The sequence below is a fragment of the Phacochoerus africanus genome, chromosome 11 (assembly GCF_016906955.1).
Source record: "Phacochoerus africanus isolate WHEZ1 chromosome 11, ROS_Pafr_v1, whole genome shotgun sequence".
In the NCBI taxonomy this organism is placed as follows: Eukaryota; Metazoa; Chordata; class Mammalia; order Artiodactyla; family Suidae; genus Phacochoerus; species Phacochoerus africanus.
This window is the reverse complement of record NC_062554.1, coordinates 87,437,449-87,464,202: the sequence shown is the minus strand read 5'-3', so window position 1 is coordinate 87,464,202 and position 26,754 is coordinate 87,437,449. Positions and strand designations below refer to the sequence as shown.

The 26,754-nt window shown below is 36.7% G+C and overlaps 1 protein-coding gene and 1 long non-coding RNA gene across 14 annotated transcripts in view; one reads left to right on the top strand and one right to left on the bottom strand.

The window, feature by feature from the left end:
- HDAC9 (histone deacetylase 9) overlaps positions 1-26,754 on the bottom strand; it is a 959,143-nt gene that overhangs the window by 6,253 nt on the left and 926,136 nt on the right. For all 13 annotated transcript variants that reach the window (XM_047752014.1, XM_047752015.1, XM_047752022.1 and 10 more), the window contains one exon: positions 22,444-22,591. In XM_047752014.1, the coding sequence (XP_047607970.1) occupies positions 22,444-22,591 (148 nt within the window). The remainder of the gene's footprint in view (positions 1-22,443; positions 22,592-26,754) is intronic.
- The window catches only part of LOC125110637 (uncharacterized), a 161,100-nt gene that overhangs the window by 98,249 nt on the left and 36,097 nt on the right, over positions 1-26,754 (top strand). Inside the window, exon 2 of the long non-coding RNA XR_007130682.1 lies at positions 11,560-11,657. This is a non-coding gene — a long non-coding RNA (uncharacterized LOC125110637). The remainder of the gene's footprint in view (positions 1-11,559; positions 11,658-26,754) is intronic.

The window sequence follows — 26,754 nt, the reverse complement described above, 5'->3', positions numbered from 1 at the left end:
AATAATACTTGTTCTGTGACCTAACATATGACATATCCTGGAGAATGTTCCATGTGCACTTGAAAGAAATATGTATATTCCTCCTGTTGCCTGGAATGTTCTATATAAATAAATAAATATATATACATATATATCTGTTAGATCCCTTTGATATGAAGTATAGAGCCAGTCCAATGTTTCCTTATTTATTTTCTGCCTGGATAATATATCCATTGTACAGTTTATGCTATTGAAGTCCCATACTATTATTATATTGTTATTTATGATTGTTTTTAGATCTGTTAGTATTTGCTTAATGCACTCAGGTGCTCTGATATTGGGTGCATATATATTTAAAATTACTATATCCTCTTAACGAATTGATCTCTTGATCACTATATAATGGCTTGTCTCCTATTACAGATTTAGACTTAAAAGTCTATTTTTTTCTAAGTACAGCTATCCTTGCTCTATTTTGGTTTCCATTTGCATAGAATATTGTTTTCTATCCCTTTACTTTGAGCCTACATGTGTCCTTAAAACTAAAGTAAGCCTTTTACAAGCAGCATATAATTGGGGCTTTTTAAAAAAATCCATTCAGCCACTATATGATTTTTGAATGGAGAATCTATTTAAAATAATTATTGATAGTTAACAACTTACTATTGCCATCTTGTTAATTGTTTTATGGCTATTTATACTTTGTTCCTTTCTTCTTCTCTTGATGTCTTCCTTTTGAATTGATTTTTCATAGTTGTATACGTCTATTTATCTTGTGTGTATCTGCTTACTTGAAATAGTTTTTTTTTTGGTCTTTTTTAGGGCCACACCCACAGCATATGAAAGTTCCCAGGCTAGGGGTTGAATCAGAGCTGCAGCTGCCAGCCTATGCCATAGCCACAATAATGCCAGGTCCAAGCCACATCTGTGACACACACTGTAGCTTGTAGCAACACCAGATACTTTAACCCACTGAGTGAGACCAGGGACCAAACCCATATCCTCTTGTATACCAGTCAGATTCTTAACCTACTGAGTCACAATGGGAACTCCCTGAAACACCTTATAGATATAACAGTTTAATTTCAACCTGATAACAAGTTAACTTTGATTGCATAAAAAACTACCTTTTTGCTCCTTCTCTCTATAGTTTGTTTTTGATGTCATGATTTACATCTTTTTATGGTATCCTTGAGCATCATTTCATCTCTAGCTATTTTAAATAATTTTGTCTTTTAACTTTTATTCTAGAGTATTTAACACATCACCATATTATAGTATTCTGAATCTGACTATATACTTACCTTTATCAGTGTGTTGCATATTTTCATATGCTTTCATGTTAATAATTATCATACTTCCTTTTTAGGTTAGAGAAGTTTTTTCCAGCACTTCTTGTAAGGAAGTTCTTGTGGCGATGATCTACCTCAGGTTTTTTTTATTGTTTGGGAAAGTCTTTATTTTGCCTTCATTTCTAAAGGACAACTTTGCCAGGTAAAGTATTCTGGTTGGCAGTTTTTTTCTTCCAGCACTTACTCTTTCCTGGCCTGCAAGTTTTTTGCTGAGAAATCCGTTGATAGGTTTATGAGGGTTCATTTGTATGAGAGAATATTTTTCTCTTGTTGCTTTCTTTTGTAATGGCTTACCCCATGGCATATATAAGTTCCCAAGCAAGGCACTGAATCTGAGCTTCATCTATGGAAATGCTGGATCATTTAACTGACTGTGCTGGGCCAGGGATCAAACCAGCACCTCCTCAGTGACCAAGCTGCTATAGTCAGGTACTTAAGCTACTGCACCACAGTGGGAACTCCTCTTGTTGCTTTTAAAATTCTCTTTGTATCTGATTTTTGACAATTTTATTATGAGTCTTAGAAAAGATCACAGTGGATTGAGATTTGGGGCAGACCTATTTGCTTCATGAACTTGAATGTCCTAATCTTTCCTCAGGTTTGGGAAGTCTTAAATCATTATTACTTTAAATAAGCTTTCTTTCCCTTTTTCCCTCTCTTCCCCTCCTGGAACTCCAATAATTAATATGTCATTTGTCTTAATCAAAAAGCATATAGTAGTTGAGTGGATTTTAAAAAAACAAGCCCCAATTATATGTTGCTTATAAAAGACTTACTTATTTTTAAGGACACACAGGCATTCTACATGCCCTTTAAATTTTTTTTTTCTCCTCTGATTGAAAATTTCAAATGATTTTTCTTTTTTTTCTTTTTTTTATAATATGACCGTGTTTTATTTTAATTTTTAAAAATTACAGTTGATCTAAAATGTTGTGCCAATTTCTTTTTTTTTTATTTTCCCACTGTACAGCAAGGGGATCAAGTTATCCTTACATGTATACATTACAATTACATTTTTTTCCCCACCCTTTGTTCTGTTGCAACATGAGTATCTAGACAAAGTTCTCAATGCTATTCAGCAGGATCTCCTTATAAATCTATTCTAAGTTGTGTCTGATAAGCCCAAGCTCCCGATCCCTCCCACTCCCTCCCCCTCCCATCAGGCAGCCACAAGTCTCTTCTCCAAGTCCATGATTTTCTTTTCTGAGGAGATGTTCATTTGTGCTGGATATTAGATTCCAGTTAGAAGTGATAGCATATGGTATTTGTCTTTGTCTTTCTGACTCATTTCACTCAGTATGAGATTCTCTAGTTCCATTCATGTTGCTGCAAATGGCGTTATGGCATTCTTTTTTATGGCTGAGTAGTATTCCATTATGTATATATACCACGTCTTCCTAATCCAATCATCTCTCGATGGACGTTTGGGTTGTTTCCATGTCCTGGCTATTGTGAATAGGGCTGCAATGAACATGCGGGTGCACGTGTCTCTTTTAAGTAGAGTTTTGTCCGGATAGATGCCCAAGAGTTGGATTGAGGGGTCATACGGAAGTTCTATGTATAGATTTCTAAGGTATCTCCAAACTGTTCTCCATAGTGGCTGTACCAGCTTACATTCCCACCAACAGTGCAGGAGGGTTCCCTTTTCTCCACACCCCCTCCAGCACTTGTTATTTGTGGATTTATTAATGATGGCCATTCTGACTGGTGTGAGGTGGTATCTCATGGTAGTTCAAATGATTTTTCTTAAAGTTCATTGATTCTTTCTTCTCTTGGTCCAGTCTGATGCTTAACTCTGCATTAAAATCTTTAGTTATTGTATTCTAAAGATACAAAGTTTCTGTTTGCTACTTGCTTGTTTTCTATCTCTTAAAATTTTTCTCATATGATCCTCCATAACGTTCCATCACAGGTGACTAGACATTGTTCTCTGTGCTATGCAGCAGGATTTCATTGCTTATCCACTCCAAATGCTACAGTTTGCATCTCCTAAGCCCAAACTCCCAGTCCACCCCACTCCCTCCCCCTCCCCCTTGGCAACCACAAGTCTGTTCTCCATGAACATGAATTTCTTTCTTTTCTGTAGAAAGGTTATTTTGTGCCAAATATTAGATTCCAGATATAAGTGATATCATATGGTATTTGTCTTTTGCTTTCTGAATTACTTAGTATGAGAATCTCTCATTCCATCCATGTTGCTGCAAATGGCATTATTTTGTTCTTTTTTATGGCTGAGTAGCATTCTATTGTATATATGTATCACATCTCCTTAATCCATTCATCTGTCAATGGATATTTAGGTTGTTTCCACATCTTGGTTATTGGGAATAGTGCTGCTATGAATACAGGGATGCAAATATCTTTTTGAATTATAGTTTTGTCTCAATACATATCCAGGAGTGAGATTGCTGGATCACGTGTGTTTTTAGGAATTTGAAAATACAGGAATTTAAAAATAACCTTTTTAGCATTTATTATTTGTACTTACTAATGATGGACGTTCTGACTGGTGTGAAGTGGTACCCTGTTGTAGTTTTGATTTGCATTTCTCTAATAATTAGCATTGTTGAGCATTTTTTTATGTGCCTGTTGGCCATCTGCATGTCTTTTTTGGAAAAAATGTCTATTCAGGGATTCTGCCCATTTTTCACTTGGGTTGTTTGTTTTTCTGCTGTTGGGTTGTATGTGTTGTCTGTATATTTTAGAGATTAGTCCTTGTCAGTTGCATTGTTTGAAACTATTTTGTCCCATTCTGTAGGATGCCTTTTTGTTTTCTTTATGGTTTTCTTTGCAGTGAAAAGTAAGTTGGCTTTGCCTTCCACTGCAAAGGCTTTTGGTGTTTAAAGAAAAGTCCAGCTGCTGTACTTTTCTCTGTGGCTTTCAGGTTCCTCCATCTCAGCTGATCTCCCCATCAGTTAGGTGGCTTTCCAGGGTGTGGGTTCCCTTCCTCTTTCACAGCTCCCTCTCATGAGTGCTCGTCCCATCCTGATTCCTTTCTCTCTCTCTCTCTCTTTTTTCCCTTTTGTTCTACCCTGTTATGTGGAGAGTTTCTTGCCCTTTTTGGAGGCTTAAGGTCTTCTGCCAGTATTCAGTAGATGTTATGTGCGAATTATCCTATATGTAGTTTTTTTTTTTTTGATGTTTTTGTGGGAGAAGGTGAGCACCACATCTTACTCCTCTGCCATCTTGATCCTGTCTTCTTTCCTGAGCATCCCATTTGTTATAATATTGTTTTACTGTTTTCTTTTTCTTTTTTTTTTGGTTAAGTTGTTTATTGGTGTTCTCTGAGCATCTTTAAGACAACTATTTCTAATTATTTTTCTGGCAATTCACATTATCTTCATTTCTTGGGGGTCATTTACTAGAAGTTCACTGTGTTCCTTTGGTAGTATTAGTTTTCCCTGACTCTTCATGATCTCTATGGTTCTGGGTCTGGGGCAGGGGGCATAATATCTTATTGGCTCAGGCCTCTTAGGTTCACAGTACTGATAGCTGTGTGGTCCTTGGTGAGTACTATGGGGAGCTCTGGAGTAACTGCAAAGGCTTTTGGTGTTTAAAGCATCTTCTTCAGGTACAGCAGGTAGAGAACCAGGGTAGGCCACTGTAGTGGCTGGAACCAGTGGTTCACAAACTTGACTGTAGGGCCAGCTTTAGGTGCCTGTGTAGTGTAAGGGGTTAGTTTCAGACACACATGTAGTGGCAAGGGCCAGATCCAGTAGAAGTCCAACTCTAGGTACCAAATATGCTCCAGGGGTACTGGATCTTGGCATGCATCTTGAGATTGTAGGGTTTTTCCATGGGCATGTGGCAGTGGAGGATGTCAGGGTACAAGCACATAGCTGGAGGACCTAACTGAACAGCCCAGTGGTGCAAGCCAGTGACAGGAGTCAGGGCCAGGCATGGGCCCATAGCAGCTTTAGATGCCCTGGCTATAGGAGCACACTTCTGTGGCTGGAGGGTATCACTATAGATATAAGCATGGCATTAGAGGTTTGTGATGTGAGTCAGGCCCAGGGTGTGCAGGTACACAGCTGGAGGAGTTCAGGCCAGTAACAGCATATAGGGCTGAATCTCAGCCCACCGTCATTTATGAGGGTGGTGGCTGTTAGCATAGACTTCCATGATTGCAGGGTATTGTCACAGGTGCACACATAGCAGTGGAAGCTGCTTATTGGAATGAGGCTGGCAGTATGGAGGTGCATAGCTGGAGGGGATAGGACTAGCACCAAATGCATGCATGGTGGTGGAGGTCAGCTATATGGTCTAAGTTGGCATCTTGCACATGTGCAGCCACAGAGGCTGAGGCTGGCCACCAGAATGGGTCCCACACTGCATGTTTTGGGGGGAAGGAGTGAGGATGGACTCAGGAAATTAGTTATTATGAACGTGAGAAACACTGTTTTTGTTGAAACGGGACATGTAGGTACACTATAAAGCTTTCCGTCAGATGCTTCTCTTTCCTTTCATCCCTTTATAATCATTTCCTATTAACCACTCTTTGAGAAAATAGTCCATTTATTGCTCCCCACATTTTAATGAAACAAATAACATAACCAGTCAAATCTCTGTGTCTTACAACACAGAAACAGTGTTAGTAGCATAGCAAGTTTGACAATATCATGGATTTCAAGGTAGATGCCCTGTGTTTAGGTTTACAGCACTACCACTTTCTAAAATTTAACTCTGAGCAAATCAGTGTCTCTGAATTCTCAATTTTCTCTTTAAAATTGAAATAATATTCCCTGACCTGCTCTCTGGGTTGTGAGAATCAAATGAGTTAATTTAAGAGAACATGCTTTATACACTGTTAAGTGCTAATTATAGGGTAATTGTATTACTTATATCTGTCATTGTGATTTACAGAATCATCCTTCTCATAGCTCTTAATGGATGTAGTGTTATCTTTATCTCTCTCCCTAGGTAAATGTTAGATGTCTACATACTTTTTAAGTTAATTTTTATCTTACCATTTTCATAAAATAATTACAAAGTGATCTGGTTAGATCACTTCAATGGCTGTTTTTTTTTAATTGGTCAGTAAATTTTATTACATTTATAGTTGTACAATGATCACCACAACCCAATTTTATAGCATTTCCATCCCAAACCTCCAGCACATTCCCCCATCCCTCAAGCTGTCTCATTTGGAAACCGTAAGTTTTTCAAAGTCTGTGAGTCAGTATCTGTTTTGCAAAGAAGTTCATTGTATCATTTCTTTAGATTCCACATGTAAGTGGAATAGCATATGATGTTGGTGTCTCACAGTCTAACTTCACTTAGCATGATAATTTCTAGGTCCATCCATGTTTCCACAAATGCTGTTACTTCTTTCCTTTTAATGGCTAATATTCTATTTTGTATATGTACCATGTCTTCTTTCTCCACTTCTGTCGATGGACGTTTAGGTTGTTTCCATGTTTTGGCTATTGTATAGAGTACTGCGGTGAACACTGGAGTACACGTATTCCTTTGAGTACTGGTTTTCTCTGGATAGATGCACAGGAGTGGGATTGCTGAATCAAATGGTAATTCCATTTTTAGTTTTCTGAGGAATCTCCATACTGTTTTCCCCAGCGGTTGCACAATTTACATTCCCACCAACAGTGTAATAGGGTTCCCTTTCCTTCATATCCATTCCACCATTTATTGTTTGTAGATTTTTTGATGATGGTCATTCTGGCTGGTGTAAGGTGACACCTCATAGTGGTTTTGATTTGCATTTCTCTAATAATGAGTGATGTTGAACATCTTTTCATGTGTTTTTTTGGCCATCTGTATGTCTTCTTTGGAGAATTGTCCGTTTAGACCTTCTGCCCACTTTTTGAGGGGATTGTTTTTTTGGTATTGAGCTGCAGGAGCTGTTTATAAATTTTGGAGATTAATCCCTTGTCAGTCAATTCATTTGCAAAGATTTTCTCCCATTCTGTTGGTTGTCTTTTCTTTTTGTTTAGGGTTTCTTTTGTCATCCAGAAACTTTTAGGTTTAATTAAGTCCCATTTGTTTATTTTTGTTTTTATTGTCATTATTCTAGGAGGTAGATCTGGGAAGATACTGCTATGGTTTATGTCAGAGAGTGTTTGGCTTATGTTTTCCTCTCAGTTTTATAGTATCTGGTCTTATATTTAGGTCTTTAATACATTTTGAGTTTATTTTTGTGTATGGTGTTAGGGAGAGTTCTAATTTCATTCTTTTAGATGTGGCTGTCCAGTTTTCCCAGCACCACTTATTGAAGGGTCTGTTGCCTCCTCTGTCATAGATTAGTTGACTGTAGGTGCATGGGTTTAATTCTGGGCTTCCTATCCTGTTCCACTGATCTATATTTCTATCTTTGTGATGACACAGTTTTGATGACTATAACTTTGTAGTGTAGTCTGAAGTCAGGGACCCTGATTCCTCCAGCTCCATTTTTCTTTCTCAGGATGGCTTTGGCGATTCTGGGTCTTTTGTGCTTCCAAACTTTAAAATATTTTGTTCTAGTTCTGTGAAAAATGTCCTTGGTAGTTTTATAGGGATTGCATTGAATCTGTAGATTGCCTTGGGTAGTATAGTCATTTTGACAATATTGACTCTTCCAATCCAAGAGCATGGTATGTGTTTCCATCTGTTTGTGTCATCTTTGATTTCTTTCATCAGCATCTTAAAGTTTTCAGAGTACAGGTCTTTTGTCTCTTTAGGTAGGTTTATTCCTAAGTATTTTATTCTTTTTGATGCAATGGTAAATGGGATTGTTTCCCTAATTTCTCTTTCTGACCTTTCATTGTTAGTATATAGAAATGCAGTTGATTTCTATGTATTAATTTCATATCCTGCGACTTGGCCAACCAAATTCATCGATGAGCTCTAACAGTTTTCTAGTAGCTTCTTTAGGATTTTTTTAGATAAAATAGTGATAGTTTTACTTCTTCCTGTCCAATTTGGATTTATCTCTTTTTCTCTGATTGCCATGGCTAGGACTTACAAAACTATGTTGAATAGTAGTGGCAGGAGCAGACATCCTGTCTTGTTCCTGATCTCAGTAGGAATTGTTTCAGCTTTTCACCATTGACAATGATGTTAGCTCTGGGTTTGTCATATATGGCCTTTATTATCTTGAGATAGGTTCCCTCTATGCCCACTTTCTGAAGGGTTTTTATCACATATGGGTGTTGGATTTTGTCAAAGGCTTTTTGTGCATCTATTGAAAGGATCATATGGTTTTTATTCTTTAGTTTGTTAATGTAGTATATCACACTGATTGATTTTTGGATATTGAAGAATCCCTGCATCCCTGGGATAAATCCCTCTTGATCATGATGTACAACCCTTTTAATGTATTGTTGGAGTCAATTTGTTGGTATTGTGTTGAGGATTTTTCCATGTATGTTCTTCAGTGAAATTGGCCTGTAATTTTCTTTTTTTGTGGTATCTTTGGTTTTGGTATCAGTGTGATGGTGGCCTCATAGAATGAGTTTGGGAGTGTTCCTTTCTCTGCAATTTTTTGGAATAGTTTCAGAAGGATAGGTGTTAATTCTTCTCTAAATGTTTGATAGAATTTGCCTGTGAAGCCATTTGGTCTTGGACTTTTGTTTGTTGGAAGTTTTTTAATCACAGTTTCAGTTTCAGTACTTGTTACTGGTCCATTCATCTTTTCTGTTTCATCTTGGTTTGTCTTGGAGCATTGTACTTTTCTAAGAATTTGTTCATTTTTTCTAGATTTTCCATTTTACTGGCATACAGTTGCATGTAGTAGTCTCTTATGACCCTTTGTATTTCTGTGATGTCCATTGTAACTTCTCTGTTTTCATTTCTAATTTTATTGACTTGAGTCCTCTATTTTTGTCGATGAATTTGGGTAAGAGTTTATCAATTTTGACGATCCTTTGTAAGAACCAATTTTAATTTTTTTGATCTTTTCTATGGTTTTCTTTGTTTCTATTTCATTTATTTCTGCTCTGGTCTTTATAATTTCTTCCCTTCTGCTAACTTTAGGTCTTGTCTGTTCTTCTCTCTCTAGCTGCTTTAGATGTAAAGTTAGGTTGTTTATTTGAGCTTTTTCTTGTTCCCTGAGGTAGGACTGTATTGCTATAAACTTCCCTTTTAGAACTGCTTTTGATGCATTCCATAGGTTTTGGAGTGTTGTATCTTTGTTGTCATTTCTTCTAGGTATTTTTTAATTTCCTCTTTGATTTCTTCAGTGATCCATTGGTTGTTTAGTAGCATGTTTCCATGTGTTTGTGTTTTTTGCAGTTTTTTCTTGTTGTTGATTTCCAATCACTTAGTGCTGTGGCCAGAAAAGATGGATATGATTTCAATTTTCTTAAAGTCATTGAGGCTTGATTTGTGGCCCAGAATGTGATTAATTCTAGAGAATGTTCTGTGTGCACTTGAGAAGAATGTGTATTCTGCTGCTTTTGGATGGAATGTCCTATAAAGATCTATTAAGTCCATCTGATCTAATGCTTCATTTAAGGCCTGTGTTTCCTTGTTGATTTTCTATCTGGATGATCTGTCCATTGCTAAGTGGGGTGTTAAATTCCCCCACTATTATTGTGTTATTGTCAATTTCTTCTTTTAAGGTTATTAGCACTTGCCTTATATATTGAGGTGATCCTATGTTGGGTATATATATATTTACAATTGTTATATCTTCTTCTTGGATTAATCCTTCAGTCATTATGTAAAGTCCTTCCTTGTCTCTTATAATATTCTTTATTTTAAGGTCTATTTTTTTCTGATATGAGTATTGCTAACCCAGCTTTCTTTTGATTCCCATTTCTGTGGAATATTTTCTTCCATCCTCTCACTTTCAATTTGTATGTGTCCCTAGAAGTGAAGTGGATCTCTTGAAGACAGCATATTTATGGATCTTGTTTTTGTATCCATTCAGCTAGTCTATGTCTTTAATCCATTTACATTTAAGGTAATTATTGATATGTATGTTCTTATTGCCATTTTATTAACTGTTTTGGATTTGTTTTTGTTGCTCTTTCTTCTTCACTTCTTCTCTGTTCTGTCCTCTTGTGGTTTGATGACTATCTCTAGTGTTGTATTTGAGTTGATTTTTCTTATTCGCATGTGTATCAATTGTAGATTTTTGATTTGCAGTTACCCTGAAGTTTTGATATAGGAGTCTATATACATATGAGATTGTTTTAATTTGTTGGTCTCTTAATTGCAAGTGCATCTCCAGTGTCCTGCATTTGTACCCTCCTCTTCTAACAATTTCTGATTTTGGTAGCATATTTGTGCTTGTATGATTTCATACCTTGACTTTATATTCCTTTACTGGTGAGCCTTGTCATTTGTGGTATTTTTGTTTCTAGTTGTGGCCTTTTCTGTGTAAAGAAGTTCCTTTAGTATTTTTTGTAAAGCTGATTTAGTGTTGCTGAATTCTCTTAGCTTTTGCTTATCTGTAAAGCTTTTGATTTCTCCTTCAAATCTGAATGAGAGCCTTGATGAGTAAAGTAATCTTGGTTGGAGAGTTCTTCCTTTCATCACTTGAAGTATGTCATGCCACTCCCTTCTAGCCTGCAGAGTTTCTGTTGAAAAATCTGCCGATAACCTTATTGGGGTTCCCTTGTATGTTATTTGTTTCTTTTCCCTAGCTGCTTTCAGGATTTTCTCTTTGTCTTTAATTTTGGTTAGTTTGATTAATATGTGTCTCAGTGTACTCCTCTTTGGGTTTATTTTATATGGTACTCGTGCTTCCTGGATTTGAGTGAGTGAGTGCTTCTTTGCTCATGTTAGAAAAGTTTTTGGCTATTATCTCTCTGAATAACTTTTCTGTCCCTTTCTCTCTTCTCCTTCTGGCACCCATATAATAAGGATGTTGGTGTGTTGAACCTTGTCCCAGAGTTCTCTTAGACTGTTTTCATTTCTTTTCAGTTTTTTTTCTCTTTTCTGTTCTGCAACCATGATTTCCACTAGTCTGTCCTCCACCTTGCTTATTCGTTCTTCTGCCTCCTGTATTCTGCTGTTGGTTGCTTCTAATGCATTTTTTTATTTCAGTTATTGTATTTTGCATCTCTGCTTGCTTAGGTTTTAAATCTTGTATTTCTTTGCTCAGTGTTTGCTGTAAATTATCCATCTTTGCCTCCAGTTTATTTCCAATGTCTTGCATTATCATCAGCATCGTCAGTCTAGTCTTTTTCCTGGAGGCTGATAATCTCCATATCACCTAGCTGTTTTTGTTTTTTTTTTTCTTGTTCCCTTATCTGATTTATAGTTCTCTGCCATTTCATTTTTATAGGTTTTGGTGTGGTTTCCCTTTTGCAGTCAACAGAGTTGTAACCTCTCTTGTGATGACTGTCCCCTATTGTTGCTGAAGTTCTTCAATGGCTGTTTCAGGTGAGAGAGTGAGAAGCAGTACTCTGGAAATGTGAGTGCTCCCCAATTCAATCATGTCTGAACACATACCAAGTTTATCTTGATTAACAAAAGCACAGTTATGAAAAGGGATGGGTAAAGGGGAGAGATAAATCTTTACATATTTAGGTTTAATTCCATTTGCAGTTAGGTGAGGTGCAGACATAGGAAGGTCAGGAATATGTGTAAAATAAAACCTTCACAGATAATTTTCAGTACAATAGTTCAGCTGATTGAAAGACACAAAATTCTATTACAGCAAGCCAATTTCACAGTGAACATACATGGTGCTCTAACAATGAAGGGCAATATTTTATATTAATGATATATCAGTTCAGTCCAGCAGTCATATTAGTTAAGATAATTTGTAAAAATAAAAAGAATTTAATTTGAGATAGATATAGCATAAAATTAAATTTCTGTACTTTCACTTAAATGGGTATTTATTCTCTTATGATTTTTGAGACATTATTGATTTATATTGATAATTTTACTATTTTTTGGCTATACTCATGAATTGTGGAAGTTTTAGGGCCAGGGATCAAATATGTGCCACAGTAGTGACAACACCGGATCCTTAACCTGTTGAGCCACCAGGGAACTCCAAGTAATGTTATTTTTTAAGGTATATTTCTTTTTGGTTTATTTAATCCCTATACTCTCTTCTTCCTCCAAGGGAAGCAATCTAATGTCTGTTACGTATGTTATTCTGTTTATAGGATGTTTGTTAAAGTTATATATTATTTTACATAAATTTTATTTTTATATACACATGTATCATTTCTGTTGCTTTACTTTATCACCAGTACTGTATTTATTACATAAGCATAACTGTATAAAGTTATGTATGTAGTCTCTAACTGCTGAGTACTACATGACATCTCCTCCATAGTTCACACTACATTTTAACTATTTGTTCATCCAATAATGGACACTGGGTTTGACACATCCTACTCTACCCACCATGAAAAAGCTGTAGTGAACTTCTACCTACATGTACTCTAATGACCCTAGATGAAAATGTTTTCATTATACATTCCCAGGAGCAAGATTACCAAGTCTTAAGTTTCATATATAGTAAATGACAGTAAACTGCTTTCCAGAATGCTGCCATAGTTTACCTTCCCAGAGCTGTGACAACTCCAAAGCCCCTCATCTCCACCAATGCAGGCCCTCCCCAGTTTACTGAAGTTTTCACTGATTCAAAAAATACTGAGTTTCTATGATGTGACCTGGCTCTCTTCTAGGTACTAGAATTATAGAGGAGTCAATAAAGTATAGTAGAAGGACCTGATCTAATTTTGTGATTGATGGTTAGTAAGCATTCTCTAAGAAAAGGAAGTGATATTTGATCTAAGATCTAAAAGATAAGTGCAGAAGAATAGGGAGGCAAAGTATAGGGTCAGTGAGAGAAGAAGGAAGATAAATTAAGTATTCCAATCAGAAGGGAGGGCATGTGCCAAGAAGGCCTGATGTGGATATGAATATGGCTCTCAAGAAAATCTTAAAGCACAGTGGAATACTATTTACATACCCAGTACAAAGTCTATAATTAGAAGGACTGATTATACAAAGTACATGTGAGGATATAAACCAATTGAAACTGTCTTTCTTCAGTGATGGGAATGAAAAATGGCATACCCATTTTGGAAAGCCATTTTGAAGTTTTTTTCATAAAGTAAAACATGGCTTCCCTATAACCTGGCAAATCTCGCTCCTAGGTATATGTTGACGAAAACTGAGTGCTTGTGTTCAAAAAGTAAAAACTTGTATAAAAATTTCACATGGACTTAGCTTCCTCAAAAAATTAAAAACAGGATTACCATATGATCTAGAAATTCCACTTCTAGAATTCACAGAACTCACAGCAGGATTTTGAAGAGATAATTACTCACCTATGTTCACTGAAGCAATATTCACAAGAGCCAAGAGGTGGAGGCAACCTAAATGTCCATTGTCAGATGAATGAGTAAAGAAAATATGGTATACACATACAATGAAATATTACTCAGCCATTAAAAAGACAGAAATCTTGTCAAATGCCGTGACAGGGATGAACCTTGAGGATATTATGTTAACTGAAGTAAGCCAAAGGCAAAAACTGCATGATTCCACTTAGATGAGTTATCTAAGTAGTCAGATTCTGAGAAAGTAGAATAGTGGTTACTGGGAGATGGGAGATGGGAAAAGGGAAGTAGTTTAATAGGTATAGTTTTGGTTTTGCAAGATGAAAAAAGTTATGGAGAAGAGCTCCTGCTGTGGCACAAGGGGATCAGCAGCATCTTAGGAATGCTGGAATGCAGGTTTGATCCCCAAACTGGCACCATGTGTTAAGGATCTGGTATTGCTGCAGCTCAAAATCTCAAATCTGATCCCTGGCCCAGGAACTTCATATGTCATGGGGCAGCCAAAAAAAAAAAAAGTTCTACACATATGTTGCAAGACAGTGGCCATATAGTTAACACTCCTGAACAATATACTTTAAAATGTTTCAGATTTTAAATCTTATGTTTTTTCCACAATTTTTTTGTCTTTTTGCCTTTTCTAGGGCTGCTCCCATGGCATATAGAGGTTCCAAGGTTAGGGGTCTAATCAATCAAAGCTGTAGCCGCTGGCCTACGCTAGAGCCACAGCAATAAGGGATCTGAGCCGCGTCTGTGACCTACACCACAGCTCACGGCAATGCCGGATCCTAAACCCACTGAGCAAGGCCAGGGATCGAACCCGCAACCTCATGGTTCTTAGATTTGTTAAGCACTGCGCCATGATGGGAACTCCTGTCTTTTCCACAATTAAAAAAAACTTCATAGCGGCTTTATTCACAACCACCCCAAATGGCTGAAGATCTGAATAGATATTTTTCCAAAGACCTACAGATGACCAATAGGTATATAAAAAGATGCTCAGTATCACTAATCATCATGGAAATGCCAATCAAAACCACAACGAGATATCACCTCACACTTGCCATTATCAAAATGAGAAGAAAAAACAAGTGATGACAAGAATAAGGAGGAAGAGGAACATTTGTACACTGTTAGCAAGAATGTAGGAGTTCCCATCATGGCACAGCAGAAATGAATCCCACTGGGAACTATGAAGTTGCAGGTTTGTTCCCTGGCCTCACTCAGTGGGTTGGGGATCCGGCATTGCCATAAGCTGTGGTAGTAGGTCACAGACACGGCTTGGATCCTGCACTGCTGTGGCTGTGGCGTAGGCTGGCTAATGCAGCTCCGATTAGACCCCTCGCCTGGGAACCTCCATATGCCACAGGTGCGGCCCTAAAAAGACAAAAAAGACAACAACAAAAAAAAGAATGTAAATTGATGTAGCTATTGTGGAGAACATTTAGAAGGTTCCTAAAATAAAATGAAAAATTGAACTACCATTTTCAAAGAAAATTAAAATACTAACTTGAACAGATACATGCATCTTCATGTTCATTGAAGAATAATTTATAATAGCCAAGACATGGAAGCAACCATCAATGGATGAACAGGTAAAAGAAATGTGGTACAGTGAAATATTATTCATCCCCAAAAAGAAAGAAATAAAAAGGAGTCCAAAACATGCATCTTCATGTTCATTGAAGAATAATTTATAATAGCCAAGACATGGAAGCAACCATCAATGGATGAACAGGTAAAAGAAATGTGGTACAGTGAAATATTATTCATCCCCAAAAAGAAAGAGAAATAAAAAGAAGTCCAAATTGGAAAAGAAGTGAAACTGTCACATTTTGCAGATGACTGTACATAGAAAATTCTAAAGATGCTCCCAGAAAACATGCTCATCAATGAATTCAGTAAGTTGCAAGATACAAAATTAATAACATGAAAATCTCTTGCATTTCCATACATTAACATTAAAAGATAAATTAAGAAAACATCCCATTTACCATTGCATCAAAAGAATAAAATACCTAGGAATAAACCTACTTAAAGAGACAAAAGACTTGTACTCTGAAAACTATGAGACACTGATGAAGGAAACTAAAGATAACACAGATGGAAAAAAATACCGTGTTCTTGGATTATAAGACTCAATACCATCAAAATGACTATACTTCCCAAGGTAATCTACAGATTCAGTGCAGTCTCCCTTAAATTACCAATGGTGGAATTCCATTGTGGCTCTGTAGGTTATGAACCTGACTAGTATACATGAGGATGTGGCTTCAATACCTGGTCTTCTTCAGTGAGTTAAGGATCTGGTATTGCCATGAGCTGGGGTATAGGTTGCAGCTGTAGCTTAGCTCCTGCCTTACAGTGACTGTGGCATAGGAGCAGCTGCAGCTCCAATTCAACCCCTAGCCTAGGAATTTATATGCTGCAGGTGTGGCCCTAAAATTTTTTAAATAAAAAAATAAATTACCAATGGCATTTTTCATAGAATTAGAGAAAACAAATTCTTTAATTTGTAGGCAAACTTGTACAAAAGACCTCTAAGAGCCAAGCAATCTAGAGAAGAAAAAAAAAAGAGAGATGGAGGAATCAGTCTCTCAGATTTCAGACTATCCTACAAAGCTACAGTCATCAAAACAATATAGTACAGGCACTGGAACAGGATAGAAAATCCAGAAATAAAACTACACATATATCGTCAGTTAATCTTTGACAAAAGAGGCAAAAATATACAGTGGAGAAAAGACACTCTTCAATAAGTGGTGCTAGGAAAACTGGACAGATTCATGTAAAAGAATGAAATTAGGAGTTCCTGTTGTGGCTCAGTGGGTTAAAAACCTGACATAGCGTCCGTGAAGATATGGGTTAAATCTCTGGTCTTGCTCAGTGGTTTAAGGATCCAGTGTTGCTGCAAGTTGTGCTGAAGTTTACAGATGTAGCTTGGATCTGGTGCTGGATGCTGTGGCTGTTGCACAGGCCTATAGCTACAGCTCTAATCCAGCCCCTAGTGCAGGAACTTCCATATGCTACAGGTGTGGATGTAAAAAAAAAAAAAAGGATGAACTTAGAAAAATTCTCTTGTACTGTACACAAAAATAAACTTGAAATGCATTGAAGACCTTCACATAAGCCCAGATACTATAAAACTCTTAGAGGAAAAGCATAGATGGAACACTCATTGACATAAATTTCAGCAATATATTTTTGGGTCCACCTCCTAGAGTAATGAAAATAAACCAAAAACAAACATATGGGACCTAATTAAACTTAAAAGCTTTTGCACACCAAAAGAAACCATTAAAAAAAAAAACAACCCACAGAATGGAAAGAAATATTTGCCAACAAAGCAACAAAAAAAGATTAATCTCCAAAATATATAAACATATCATACAGCTTTATTTCAAAAAAACAACCCAATCAAAAAATGGTCAGAAGATCTAACAGACATTTCTCCAGAGAAAACATAATACTGGCCAAAAAGCAATTGAGAAGATGTTCAACATCATTAATTATTAGAGAAATGCAAATCATAAGTATCACCTCATACCAGTCAGAATGGCCATCATTAATAAATCTACAAACAATAAATGCTGGGTAGCCGATGGAGAAAAAGAAACTCTCCTACACTGCTGGTGGGAATGTAAATTGGTACAGCCACTATGGAGAACAGTATGGAGGTTCCTTAAAAAACTAAATATAGAACTATCATATGATCCAATAACCCAACTCCTGGGCATCTATCAAGAAAAAACCATAATTCGAAAAGATACCTGAACCCCAGTGTTCACTGCAGCACTATTTACAATAGCCAAGACATGGAAGCAACCTAAATGTCCATCAACAGAGGAATGGATGAAGAGGATGTAGTATAATATTCAATGGAATAGTATTCAGCCATAAAAAGAATGAAATAATGCCATTTGCAGCAACATAGACCCAGAGATTATCATACCAAGTGAAATGTCAGAATGAGAAAAATAGGTATCATGTGAGATCACTAATATGTGGAATCTGATAAAAATGATAAAAAAAAATCTTACAAATAGAAACATACTCAAAGAGTTCAAAACCAAATTTATGGTTACCAAAGGGGATGGATTAGGAGGTGGGATTGGTATATACCCACTACTATATATGGAATGGCTGAGTAACTTGGACCTATTGTATAGCACAGGGAAATCTACTCAATATTATATAGTGACCCATATGAAAAAAGAATCTGAAAAGGATAAAGATAAAAATTCTGATTCTCTCAGAAAACATAGGAAATACAGATAAGGAGACAAGAAAGCTCATGTATCATTACAAATTTAACAATATTTTTGTCTCCTATCTTGGACTCATTTATTCACTCAGTAATTATTTATCACCTACATTGTACTGGGCACTGTGAAATTTCTTGAATTAAGCCAGCTAACCCCAGATTAGTTAAATGAATCAGTTTATTGCTCAGTGATTATTTGCAGATACTTTGTTTTAAGCAAGTACTATTGATTTACCCAGTGAGGAGTTAAACATAGATGTCCAAGTATAGCCTCTAATTATAGATCACTGCATGGTGAACAATGTATTAGGGAGGGAAAAAAATAGAGCAAACTGATGATCAGGAAAATTATAGAAAAAGATAGTAAAAGCCAACCTTTATTGAGTACTTACTATGGGTTAAGTTCTTAAGATGTATTGTCTCATTTCATCCTCAAGACCCTATGGAATTTTCCCCTCATTTTAAAGAGAAGGAAAATAAAGCCCAGGGAAGATAAGTAATTTGCTCCTGGTCCAAAATTATTAAGTTGGAAATGGGATTTGAAGCTGGACAAGCTGATTCTAGAATCACACTCTACTCTCCCTGTGTAGTGGTAAGAAGACAGAGTGAGGGGAGCTAGATGGAGAGATGATAGGAAGCTAAAGTTATCATGCATCTTATTTTACTTCTGATTCTATTCCATTGTGTTTCTTTTTCATATTAAACATCATTTGTAAACAATTCCAAGTGGAAACCTGAAATAGACTGGGCACTGGATTTAATGCCTAAGTCAGAGTTTACACATGCCCCAAGGCACTGAAGACAGAGGTAAAATAGTAGTCCTAGAAAAAGGAGGAAAAGAAGATGAGACATACTGTCCTTCCTTCTACCAGGACCTTCCAAATCTCAATCCACTTTTCAACTAAGGCATTGTTGACACTGGATGAAAGTTCAGAGTAAAATTTATACTGAAATGTTTTTCTGGTTAGATAAACAAGTGTTCGAAATAGTATCAGAAAGAAAAATCAGAAACCTGAATAATTGGTGCAACATTTAGCTTCCAGAAGCTTTCAGGACACAATCCTAAAGCATGGAAAACTAAGTTGTACTTCTACTAGAAATGAATGTGGGTTTTTTTGTTTGTTTGTTTTTTTGTTTTTTAATCTTTTCTAGGGCCGCACCCGTGGCATATGGAAGTTCCCAGGCAAGGGGTCTAATCGGAGCTGTAGCCGCCAGCCTACATCACAGCCAGAGCAATGTGGGATCCGAGCCATGTCTGCGATCTACACCACAGCTCAGGGCAACGCCAGATCCTTAACCCACTGAGCGAGGTCAGGGAACCTGCAACCTCATGGTTCCCAGTCAGATTCATTTCCGCTGTGCCATGACAGAAACTCCCTGAAATGAATATGGATTTAATAGTGGTCTATATTTCTATATATATCTCCAGATATAGGAAAATGGCTTTATCAATGTCGTAGGCACTACTGACAGCTTAGGCAGATGATACTTTGTTTTTTCCAGCTCGGTGTATATTTTAAAAATATTCATGAATACAATAGTTACTCAGAAAACAAAATAGCCAGATTCAGAAGCATTATTTTTCTCATGCTCCTGCATTAAATAATGATACCATCTCATTCATGAGAAAAGTTGACAAGCTGAAGATGAAATGATTAAATGAACAATAGATCTAATTGCATTAAGAAAACTGAATGTGATTCACATTATAATCAATAAACTGATATTTGAAAACCTAACTTTTTGTTGTGATTAAAAAAGTGAGAGTCAGATATTCTGGAGTGTAAATATGTTCCCAATAACTTAATAGTTGATCATTCTGAAGTCTTGATTGCCAGAGAGGACTTTTGATTTTTAGCAGAACCTGAACTGGTATCCAAGAATAAACCTCACTACAGAACTGACCTTTTCAAAGTAGAAGCATACAGATGTCCAACCAATGCAAACTAATCTTTTAAAAGGTGCAGTCTCCTGACAAGAAAACAAGTTAGATCACAATTCTCTTTTCTAAACAATTCTCTTTTCTAAACAGTACTATCTATTTGAACATATCCATGACCCCTTATTTTTTTTTTGACTTTTGTTTTTGTTTTTTGCTGACCCACCAATCATTTCTCTCCTGCTCAAATCCTCTGCCATCTGAAAATTATGTTTTAAAAACTGTACTTCAGTCAGTTGTCCCCAAAATGAATCCCCAGCTTTTTTCTAATAATTTACTCTTCATGGTCCATCAATGAGTTATAAAAATGAAATGAGTATCCACACGGTGTTGTCATCTCCCCCACAGCAACTCCCAAAATGAACAAAAAATACTTACAATGGTTCTTAGCCAGGAGCATTTTATCCCTTATTCACTAGTGGTAAATGAGTCAGATATGAGTTGGCCAGGAAAAGAACTGCTTTACCCAAAATCTTAGTACAAAATGAGTCATCTCACTCCAAACACCAATATATTCTCCAAAATAACTGGCAAGAATTTCCTATAAAAAGAATCTTGCGTTCACCCTTTTCCATCCATTTAGCACTCTGATTTTTCTAATTTTTCAATTTCCTGTGTACTTATAATATGGCATTCATAACAAAGGCCCAAGAATATTTCTACCTCTTTGCTTCATTCTGAAAGTCATCTTTCCTGTATTGAGTAGGGGGACAATTCTGATAGCCGTCCCCTAAGAAGAAATGCTCTTCGGCTTTCAAGGGTTCTCCCTGTCCGACTCTCTGATGAAAGGCATGCACAGTTCAACAGAAATGCATAAGTCAGTTCTAGAAAAATTCGTCTTTTCCTCTATTGAAAAAGTGAGTTCAAAGCCACAGAAACTATTTCAAGCAAAACTATTTTCCGTCTCACAAGAAAAATCAATCAAAATAGATACAATCTGTCTAAAACTGATAAACATGCAGCCAGGACACAAGCTTCCACTCTGTCTCCCTGTACATCAAAACATTCCCATTCCCATTCTTTCCCTACCATCAGATGAAGCTTAAAAATAACTCTGAACTGAAGCCAGGGTCAAGTCCCTGTAGATTATTTGAGGTCAAGCACACTATTTACCTGAAGATCAACAAGCAAGCTTATGGAGCCAATTTCTGCCAAAGTGCTGAAATTTTTACATTACATGGGGCTCACAACAGGACTTACTATTCTTAATTATTCTAAGCTCTGCAATTTAAAGGGCAAAATTACAATTCATTTCACTCAGGTTGGAATTTAGCTTCATTTCTCTATATTAAATGAATTTTAAAGAATAGCTATGCTCCTTTTATATTCAACCCTAACAGATGTTAGTTTCTTTAGTTTTACAGCCCTCAAATGACAGACAACTAACTGTACTTGGCCTTGGGAATAACTGCAACACCTCTGGATTATGAACTTGGTTTGGTTCTTAGCTGGGAACAGCAGGGGGTTAGTTCATATTATAAAGATGTAAAACACGTTCTCTCTTATGCTCCAGATGCCCATATGAAGATGCCTTTTAATGCAATATTCAGAATTTTTTCTACTGGTAATCTTTTTAATTGGTTATAGTAAGAAAAAATATTTGCATCAAAATGAAATCTCTTATTCATTGTATCCCCTCCTCTTGCCCAAAGCAAGATGTTAAATCCATTAAACTCTGAATATCCAGTAAAAGCAAGAAAGCTAAATCTGTTCAAATTTGTGCATTCTTGGGAAAATTGCCAAACTATGTACTAGTAGCAGGATCTGTGTAATTAATGGTGATGTTATTGATGGAGGGAGTTCGATTTTATTCTCAGAAGCAATTTAAAAGTGCAAGCTGGGAGAGTTTTAGTAAAGCCTCATCTATTCATTTTTAAATTAAGTAAATGTAACTTTGAAGCCATCCACAGAGAGCACCAACGTTAGTATAAGTACATTTGTGGTGGTCTTGGTCACAGTAAACTTAAAAGAAATTGTGAAATGTACAAATTGACAAACATTTCTTAAAAGGAGAAGCAAACTTAGTTTATTTTTTTTTCTAAAAGCTATTCATATAAAGTCTAACTAAAATCAACTCCTTCTTATCCTAAAGTAAATTAAAATCAGACTACACATTCTTTATACACACTCCTGTCTCCTTTTGATACAACTCCCATCTTTATCTAGTTGTTTTACCTCAGGTACAGTCACATAAGGAGCTTGTATGTATTTTAGCTACCCAGACAACTAACCATACCTCCAATTTCTGCACCCCTTTTCCCTCTGTGTTATATCAGTATTTTCAAAATGATGAAAGAAAAAAAATAACATCTGGAAAAAGAGAGAGAACTAAGGAAAGAAGTTAAGCCCCCAAGAAGCTTTTTCCATAATGATTTGCCCTAAATTATCCAACAAGGAGTGATTTTTCTCACCGTCTATCTTATCCCTTCTATTTCTCTGTGAACTGCAACCACATGCTCCAGCTCTGTATTTCCCATGAAGAATGAAACAAATGAATTCTTGATAGCCGACAGCATGTTCTGTGGCATCTGTGGCTTAGGAGAAGACAGGTGCTGGAAGTGGAGGTGACAGGTGAAGGAGAGCCTGGAGAGAGGTTCATGAACGCTAATGACGAGCCTGGATGTTACTGACCTTAATGATTCCCCCATGTTGGATTCATACCTGCTGTCTTCTCCAGCAAAAGGCTGTTCCACATCCACTGTCAGGGAGGCCAGAGCAGAAACAGTCTCTGTTTCCTCCTGCAACTGTGTCCCAGCCAGAGCACAGCCCCCTGGCAAAGCCAGCATCCTTACTGACTTCCAGTATTTACCTAAAAACAAAACAAAACAAAAAACCAAAACTATGCATCACACATTATAGGAATTTTAGTAAGAACAGTATTAATCAGAATTGTATTAGATCCAACTCGGAGTAGTTGTTAAGTTAAAATCCGCAATGTTATACACAGTTGTAATTTAATTTCTTAACTTATGATTAAGTGTTTTTCTCATACTAGAATGCCAAGTTGTGAAGTGCTCATATTCCCAAGCCTGAGTTTCCCCCTTGCTCCAAAGTTAATAAAGTGAGGAATAATCCGTGGTCTAATGAACTCACTATCAGACTGACAGCTGTCTCTGCAACTAAGTAAGCAAACTCTGGGCATTGTGCCCTCTGGGTAACCCTCAAGAGACTGGGAGGTAGAAGTCTTATGGAGAAACTGAATGAAATAGTAATTCTAAAAATTGCTACTTGAGCCATTAACTTTTTAAAAAAAAATTAGGTTGGAATATTAAAGGAAAAGAAAAGGCCAGAAATGCCAGCATGAATAGAATGGCAACTTTGCCAGAACAATCAGGTTTGTTAGTCCTGGATGTTCTTTCTTTCTCAACCCCAGGGTGTGTACTAGAACAATAATTGATTTAAAACTTTAATATATGCATTGGCTGATGTTGGAGCCTTTCCATATGTTATACGGATGTTTCTCTTTTTGAGGCAGAGAAGGAGAACGAGAGGAAAATAGAAGGTCATTTCATGAGAACATGCCAGTGGGATAAATACGAAAAGAGCAGTCAATGGCCTTCTTGCAGCCCCTAAGCTATTTTTTTGTGAAGCATTGAGTAGCCCCGACTCAAAGCAGGAGAATCTTCCTAGGTGCTGACATGAATTACCAGGTTTAAACTATCTTAGCAGCCTGACCAATTAAGCAGGAAGTGGACATGCCGAGCTAGCTTTCTTCCAAAAATATACAAAGTAAAATTTATGCTAGAGTAGAAGGCAAATGGGTGAATAGTGGATTGGGAAATAACTGGGTTCTAGACCCACCCTGCCACTAACCATTCTATTACCCTGGCAAGGCTCTCTGGCACCTTATTTCTGGTTCTTAAAACAGTGGGATAACCTCAGATTCCTTCCAGGTCTCACATTTCGTGATTGGCCTTTACTTATCATATTACTGCATCACAAAGGAATGGGTGTCATGTCATGTTAGGTGAGGAGACTCAGTCTCCCTTGCACAGAACCTCCTTAGCGCTACCGCTTTACTCGCTGTGATCACCTAGTCTAACCAAAGTCAGAATTATACAGCTTTTAGTTTGGACCAAAATGATAGCAATTCTAACTGAATGAACAGACAGAAAGGTACTTCCCTGACACCTAGAAGTTCATAGTTGAGTTGAGAAAGCCCATTTAGTTAACAAACAATGACAATTCTGTATGGAAAAGGCCCGTGTGATCCTAAGAGGATATAAGTGAAACATATACTTTTGATGCCAGAAAGGTGAGAGAAGACTTACCAGAAAAAAATGACACTGGACCAAGTATTTGAAAGACCATCAGAAGTTGGTCAAGCTGAAGCAGAGGAGGATGGAGGTGGTGAGGTACCCGTGGGAGGAGCTATGGTACAAACAATTGTGCAGAGACTCAAGTCTCTGTTGTTTGTTGGGGCACACAGTCCACTGCCTAGGCACAACTGTAATGCAGGCAGTTTGGAATGTAATGAAAGAGACCACTGTGGTAGGCATGGGTTAATCAACATACAGTCTTGAATTACATGCCAATGATCTTGGCCTTCAACCCATGGACGATGAGTGGCCCTTTTAAGAAACGGGTTTAAGTTTTTCAAAGATATCTCTGGAGAAATTATGGATGACGGATTGGAAGGTGATGAGAATGATGGTAGGAAAACCAACTTTATATCCTGTCAGAAGTCCAGTCAGGAAATGATGATGTCTAAACTAAAAGCAGGTGATAGAATAGAAATGAAGATATGGACTAAAGAGATGTTTAAGAGGTGAGCAATGGAAATGTATCTTGTTTTAAAATCAGTAGCCTCTTACCTCTTTCAACTTTGAAAGGTGACTCTGCATTACAGTTCCATTCTAAGACCATAATTTCTCTATATCACAATGTCATTATCATCTTACCCAAGTTGGAAATGTTATATTCCATCTATAAGTGCATTCAGATGTAATGAGTTTCACAAAATATCATTATTAATCATTACTTTAGCACACAATATTCACAAAGCGGGTGATGCTGGAAGTCACTATTTCTTTCTCTGTAGTGACTAAATGAGGCCTCTAACAAACAAGAGGTAATACTATAGGTTAAATTTTCTTATAAATTAAAGGAAAGTGAAACCAGCATTATTGAGCTCCCAATATATGCCAAGGACTGTGCTACATATTTTCACATTTATAATTTCATTTAATACTCATGACAACTATGTAGACAACATTAGGTAGTTTTTTCCCCTAAGGTCACAGGGCTAACAAGCAGAGGAGCTAAAATCCTCACCCAGGACTGCCTGTCTCCAACATGTTTTATCCTCTATAACCTGCTGTCCTGCTTTATTTAATCCTCCTCTACCATTTTCCCACAACACATAAAAACATAAATACAGACTCATTCCATGAAAATCTCAAAAGAATGATGCACATTGCAAAAGAATTATGTATGTTCTTTCCTTTAGCAAAGAAATCATCTTTGGTAACAAGTTACCCTTATACCTTGGACATGTAACTCAGTTGATACACCATTTATTGACTTTATGGCATGGGTTCATTGTACCTAGTGAGTTGTCCATATTTAGACTAGTTCTTTCTACTCTTCATTTCTCACTTTACTTTCATTTTTCATAATCTAATGCAAGGACCTGGTTACCAGGTAAGTCACTGATGATGGTATCAATCAGTGAGACAAGTGCTCAGTGAAGAAAAAGTATAAATTAGAGGTCCATTTAAGATAGAGCCCTGAACTAAAAGTCAAAGTTTGTATATCGGGGACCCCATACTAGCCCACAAGAAGTCATCTGGATCATCCTGGGGCACAATGTCGACATTTATAAAATGACAGGAGGATGATCATAAAGATCTCTTCCTGCTCTAATTCTCAATGATTATGGTTATTCATCTGCTATTATGTTACTTAGCACTCTTAGATATCAGAATAAATGTTAAGGCAGAAAATCTTAGTCTTCTGTCAGCCTAGGAACCCTTGAAGAGGTCAGCAAACACTTACTTTTAGATAATATGGCATACCTAGAATAACCACAGGCTTGAATTTTCAAACATTATACTTTTTCCTCAGGAAGAGAGCTCTTGGCCACAAACCAAACAAACATCTTTACTCCCCAAACACAATCAGGACAGAAGGACAATCATTAATAATAATCATTCAGCAGAATGGCTGACAATGATTCTTCAAAGTTTAGCCATTATGCATGTGAGTAGTGAGAAAGATTTTAAATAGCTGAGACCTTTTGAATAAAATTTAATGTGTATAAAATATCCTAAGTTAAGATTAAATGTTAGAAATTTGGCTTTTCACCAAATGTATGAGGCTCTTCAGAAATAACACAAAACTTTTAAATTCAATTCTAGCAAAGCCTATAAAAACAAGGGAAATATTCTACATTAATAAGGCCACTATCTCTATTTGTAAAGAAGAATAACTGAAATGGAAATAGGTATAGCAAGACTGAAGTAGGCAGCCAATTCAAACCTCACACTTTATGGGTTATATTTTCACATGATGGGTAGGTTTTTTTTTTTTTCCCTTATAGACACATATGTGCAAGAAAAATCATATCTGTTAGCTTGGGAATAATACTCCCTTAGCACATAAGAGAAATGAACCAAGGTTTACTGCTAGAGTTTTCAGGAGCTGCTATTCATAAAGTAAAATATTAGTAACCAGCTACCACTGTGTTGCTTTCATAAGGCAATAAAACTAGCAAAAGAGAGGCTTTCCATTAAAACTGACACATACCCTCCCTCTTTGATCATATCTTCTACACTTATTCACTTTTCCCACTTTGTAACTCTTCCTACTTTTCACTATTTTGGAGGGACTATTTGGCTTTCATTATTCTGTATTTTTGTTTTGTCTCATAGAGGTAAATCAAAGAAGGAATCTAAAATAAAGGTTAAAAACTAGATAATGGAATGCACAGTCAAAAGTTAGAAGTGGGGGACATAGGTGGATATCACTAGA